This window comes from Bubalus kerabau, chromosome 3, assembly GCF_029407905.1.
Source record: "Bubalus kerabau isolate K-KA32 ecotype Philippines breed swamp buffalo chromosome 3, PCC_UOA_SB_1v2, whole genome shotgun sequence".
Lineage (NCBI taxonomy): Eukaryota > Metazoa > Chordata > Mammalia > Artiodactyla > Bovidae > Bubalus > Bubalus kerabau.
The window spans coordinates 92585803-92591802 of NC_073626.1; the positions used below are offsets into that span (position 1 = coordinate 92585803).

At 36.1% G+C, this 6000-nt stretch overlaps 1 protein-coding gene across 1 annotated transcript in view; it reads left to right on the forward strand.

Moving 5' to 3' along the window:
* CYTIP (cytohesin 1 interacting protein) overlaps nucleotides 1–5553 on the forward strand; it is a 29817-nt gene extending 24264 nt beyond the window's left edge. The window contains exon 8 of the mRNA XM_055572518.1: nucleotides 2204–5553. Within this exon, the coding sequence (XP_055428493.1) occupies nucleotides 2204–2664 (461 nt within the window). The 3' untranslated portion in view covers nucleotides 2665–5553. The remainder of the gene's footprint in view (nucleotides 1–2203) is intronic.
* The last annotated feature ends 447 nt before the right edge of the window (nucleotides 5554–6000 follow it).

A 6000-nucleotide genomic window follows, 5' to 3' on the forward strand; every position in this document is an offset into this window, starting at 1 on the left:
GTTACAATAATGCAGAGGTATTCTCCTTCATGGCCCTCAAACCCAGGAAATGTGAAGGATCTTTAAAATAGTAAATGCATGCTTCTTGCCATTGTATGCATTCTGAGAAGAAGGGTTGAGTTTAAAATTCGTTGACTTGGCATTTGCTGTGTGACTGGTATAACCTGAGGAATGAACTTACGTGTGCAAATAATGCACTGAAACCACTAGCTATGTGGGTGTGAAATATAGCTTATATCCTTGTTAGATAAGTCTGACCTAAAGTCTCTATTTATAACCTTACAATATGTTTGTTTTAGTGATCATCTGTTTATAGAAAAAAGATACATTTAATTCTTAATTTGGCACTAATTTATGACAGAAGTTTGTGTTCAAGTTCTTTCTTTTCAGAAAATGAAACATATATGAGTTACTTCTCTATTTGTGTTTACAAAGTAATATTCTTAAAAATGTATAACAGGGTTTTTTTGAGGGATCTAAAATTTGCTAACAAGTCAAAGGCACAAATACATGGCTACTTCCTGGATTTCTGTAAACTTCAGGGTGTTAGGGATATCTTTGCCTCCACTTGCAGAGGAGTATCCTAAAGGGGACATGGGGTTTGATTTGATAAGTGTAGGCAGTTCTGTGGTTCTGTGGGCATGGCCTTGTATCGACAAAGTCCTTTGTTCAGGATCAAGGAGATTGGCTCCTCATAAGGCCATTGTCTATATTTTTTGAGAGATTAAAAGAGTTCTTTAGTTTACTTTTTATAGACCTAGAATAAATATCCAGGGCTTGAGATTCTACAAGCCAAATGCTCTCCAATCAAAAGACATTCATCAACTTGTTGCCAGATGAAATAAAGTAGGTTTTGTTAACAAAAAAGAACACATTATAACTGGTCACCATAGGGCTGACCCTTCTCAACCTTGCAGATCAAATGGAAAAATAAACAAACAGTCTCTTTTAATATTGTCAACCAAGGGCAAAGGAGAGCAGCAGTAGAGACAATCAGCATAAGGTTAAAAAAACACATTTCTGAGTGTGTAATGTCCTATTATTACTTTTCCTGAAGCAAAGTCACCTTCAAATGATTTTTTTTTCTGGCTAGTATTACAAATAATCTCCTTTCTTTTAGCAGCATACCAAACAACTCAGATAGTACAGAAGCAAGTGGGATATGAACAGGCTGTCGGTGTGAGATTAAAATTTGAGTTTGGAGAGCCCAGATGTAGGTTATAAAAGGTTGATGAAGAAATTTAGCCAAGCAGATAACATTCAATTTTTTCAAATGATTATTTATTTTAGGACAGGGATGTTTTCTGGTACACTACCATTTCAAAGAATATAAGTATTAAAGTATTCTAAGAATAAACTGGGAATATCGAGGCGCTAAGATATCCTTTCTGTTCTAAGCATCTTTGAATTCTCTAATAATCAGTCCGTAAGGTGTAGGTTTTATAACTGTGATTTCCATACGCTTCAAGTGATGTTATAATAATTTTACAATTATTTACAAATGCAGTAACTAAAAACCAGAGGAACTAAAATAGAGAAAATCCATAAGAGGGCATTTCTCCAAGTATATTCTTTGGAACCCATTTCTATGATGATTTTAATAAAAGGTGGCAGGGCCACTTTAATGTGAGAAATGATTCTTTTGGAAATTCAAAAGTTGCACTGGAATACTGTTAGATGAGTTGAACTATTCTAATGTGAAGATTTTGTTTCAATTTATTTAATCTAGACCATTTTTTGTGACCATGGAATCCTTTACATGAAACTAATCCATAAACAAGGTTTTCCCAGGTGGCACAGTGCTAAAGAATCCGCTCACCAATGCAGGAGATGCAAGAGACGGAGGTTTGGTCCCTGGGTCAGGAAGATTCCTGGAGTAGAAAATGGCAACCCAGTCTAGTATTCTTGCCTGGAAAACTCCATGGACAGAAGAGCCTGGCAGTCTAGAGTCACAGGGTCACAGAGAGTCAAACACAACCACGTAACTGAGCACACACGGTCTATGGACAAATAGCTTGAAAAATCATACTCTTAAGCTTATCAAATGATCTCATAGACAGTCACTTATTTGTGCAAGCTTGGTGAAAAGAATTATTTAGCCTTACTCTTTCTTGTGCCTTTCAAAGAGAAATTTTGATGTATTTACTTGTAAGGAGTGATGCTTAGATCTATTTCACAGGAGGCTTTCTTTTCTGCATTGTAGGTGATGCGACTAACTGCCCAAGCTTGGAAAATATGGACGTAGATGAATTCACCCTGCTTGGACCGCTGCCTGGCGTGGCCCTCCGGGACCGGAACCGATTATCCAGCGCCAGCAGCTGTAAGAGCTGGCTGAGCTCCATGACGATAGACAGTGAGGATGGGTACCAAACCGCTGTGTCTGAAGACTCCAGTCGGGACGCCTTCAGCCGCCAAACAAGCACAGATGACGAGTGCTTTGTCCCCAGGGAAGGAGACGACTTTCTGAAGAGGTCTTCTTCGAGGAGGAATCGCAGCATTAGTTCTGCCAGCAGTGGGTCCATGTCTCCTTTGTGCGAGGGTAACTTCTCAGGCATGTATGGGACCCTGCCCAGGAAAAGCAGAAGGGGAAGCGTCCGGAAACAGCTCTTGAAATTCATCCCAGGCCTTCACCACGCTGTGGAAGAGGAAGAGAGTCGCTTTTAATGGGTTGTCGTGCCCTTTCCTATTAGCTTATTTTGTAAATATCTTCAGATTCCTTTAGATCAACTCCACCCAGTTTAGTGGGAAAGAGCAGATGGATTGCAAAACTGACATCTCATTTCATGGCTGTAGTGAACTTTATTTAAACTTTTGTACTACCATGTATCTTTTGCAATCTTTTTTTAACCAGAACGGTTCAAGTTCTAAGCAGGCAGTAGGAAAATTAAATAATAGTAAATTACAAAATATAACAAATTAACTCCATTGCCTGCTCATTTTAATGCTGCCTGTGAAAGCAAGGGTAATATTTATTTTCTAGATTAGTCATGTGAAAAGTTGAGAACTTTTTAGAATCAAGTGTAAATAACAATGTGACAGAATGTAATTATTTGGAATACCTTCTGTAGATTAACTGGTGGGTTACAAAACTTATATTTGCTTAAGCTCAGTAGACTATGGGGAAGCTTATTAATAGGTGATTTTGAATGTTTCTGTTCAAATTTATGAAAGATTAGAAGTGAAGATGATCATCAGCCCTTTTTTTTATATCCACAGTGATAATAAAGCAGGAAGTAGATTTAATAGGAGGATTTAAGCTTTATAAAATCCATTGAAAGATGTTTTCTAAGATGGGTACTAAATAAGACTATAATAAGGTCTTTTTTTATTGGTGGCCTAAACAAAATGGATGAGGATGTCTTTCTTACCTGATTCAACTTTTGCTCTTCCTAAACATTGATGAGAAGTCTGTAACTCTCAAGATCCTACAGCCTTGTGATGTTTTTTGAACAAATATCTAAAACTTGAAAAATTAGAGTTAGGAAAAAGATTTTCCTCCTGTGAAATTTTTTTACATTACTCCTCACTTTATATTATATATTCTTAGTAGTTATTGCTGCAACACTCTCTTGTCTATTAGTTATGTTGGTATCACTTTTACTCCTCATCTTTCAATCACATTTTTATTCAATGCCAATTAAAGTTCATGATTTCTCTGTTCAGGTGATACAGCTGCTCATTACCTATATTCTAGGGTAGATAATCTGGACAATGCAATATACAGTCCCTACTGATTGTGTGTGTATGTGTGAGAGATAGATGACTTTGAGTGCAACTGATACACTTAAATAAACTGAGTAAAGAGTGACTCATTTTGAGGAAAAAAGAGATGAGGGCAAGGAAGCTTGTAGGGTAAGAAATAAATGATAAAATAAAATAGGAAAATATTTCTAATGGGACATACTTTCTATTAATTCTTTGAATTCAGGAGTATCCAGTGGGCTCTGTATAAGAATCATTCATGTGAAGAGTAGAGCTTTCACAGGAACAATGGCAATCTTGTCTGTCATTTACTGAATGCATAATAGGTGAAAGATGTTGTCCATGTGATCCCAGAAATAAACCTGTAGAGAGACATTAGGCATATAGATAAGGAAGCAGGTTTTAAGAGAAGCCCCCATGGTCACTGGGAGGGCTAATATTGGAAGCCAGTTTTTCCCAGCTCTAGCTTACCTGCTTGGTCTCTCTGGATGTTGTTCACCTCTTTGCTGGTTCTGTGTAGTTACCACCACAGGACTACCATTTGCCCCAACCCCAATATTTAAAATGTACAATTGTAGATATTGCATGAATAAGGATATTGTAAATAGGAGAAAAAACCCTATTTGGTAAATAGAAAGGCAAACATATAAGGTGACTCTTCTCAGGTCTACAAACAAGTTTTCAGATATTAGCACATAACTTATAATAACTATATGGTTAGCAACACATTTATTTTCAACAGGGGCTTGCAAATCAATTGTGATTTGACAGATATTGCTTATTTCTCACCACAGGCTAGAATTGTCATGTTAAAGATCTGCTTACATGAGTGTAGCATTATCTGTTTGTCCTCTTTCACCAAGTCCAGGGGCAAAAATACTATCTTTATTTTAGGAAAGATGATTTTAAAGTATTCTACATGAACAATGTTTTAAGAACTACCGCAGTTCATCTGGAAAAGCAGACAACATGTCATTTGCTTTTCTGTGGTTTTAAGCGTTAAATATAGTATGATACCATCTTACAGTAAACATCAAACCCAAAATGGTAGAGGGAAGGAGCACAGCATGCTGCACTGTCACCTGCGATAAGAAGCATGAGAGCCGAGTTAGACATGTTCTGGAAAAAAAGTTAAGCGTTTTTTAACCAAAGTACAGGAAGGAAGGGTATCGCATGTTTTGTGTGTTCACAAGTTGTAAGAAACCTTTGTTGAGTGGAAATGTGGGTAAATTTCTCATAGCATAGTTTTTCAACCTGAATCTGACCTCAATGAGGCTTTAGAAGATGTCATTTCTCTAATTTTCTGGTGCACAATGACCACAGTGACTTACTTTGATATAATTTACTGGGAAAAGAAAAGTGAAGAGTTTTTTTTTTTAACCCCAAAGTTGTCAAATATGTAATATTGGTGAATTTATTAATTGAAAATTTGTTATGAAAATGCATTTTTCTAATATGGCTTTGATTAATAAATCAAATTTGAATCAAACCTATTGGGAATCACGCTTGTCATGTGACTATAGGAACACCACCATGTCAAGCAGGTTGGAACTATATTTTTTGAAATGAATTTTATTTATCATTTCTACTTTTTAATGCTTTTCCATCTTAGTGCATGATACAAACAATATTAAAAATCCTAGTCTGAACTGAAGATCAAACTTGGAAACAGCTTGTGTATACTAATCATAAAGTATAAGTATTGATGGATGTATACAGTCTAAGCATAGTAAATAACACATAACAACTATACTATACTTTGGATCACAAAATTATTGGTGCTTTATATCCAATTCCTTACAGAACTAAGGGCAATAAAATAAAATTTTGACACCTTTCTGAAATAAAGAATGCTACTCTTCAATGACAGAACTTTCTGCTGTCTCTCTCTGTCTTTACTTACTTTAAATGAAATGGAATTTAAAAAATCTAGAGTGACCTATTAACACCTATCTCTTTGAGGTTCTTAAAATATATTACCTATTTAATTGAGGCTTTGCACTTGTATTAGCTTTCTGTTGTTGTTTGACAAACTGCTGCAAACACAGAGGTTTAAAACACAATATCTCAAAGGTTTGTGGGTCAGGAGTATGGGCAATATTTAGCTGGGTCTCCTTGAAACGAAGCAGGACGCTGTGGTCCTTGACCCCCAACCCCCACAACATCCTCTGCCTGCTTTTGTCTGTGGAAAACTTCAGTCAAAGAATAAGTTTAATCAGAGAAATGAAAATGTATAAACAAAGGAAAACAGTCAAAGGAGATCAAATAATAATAATGTAGTCATTAAACATAGTTAAG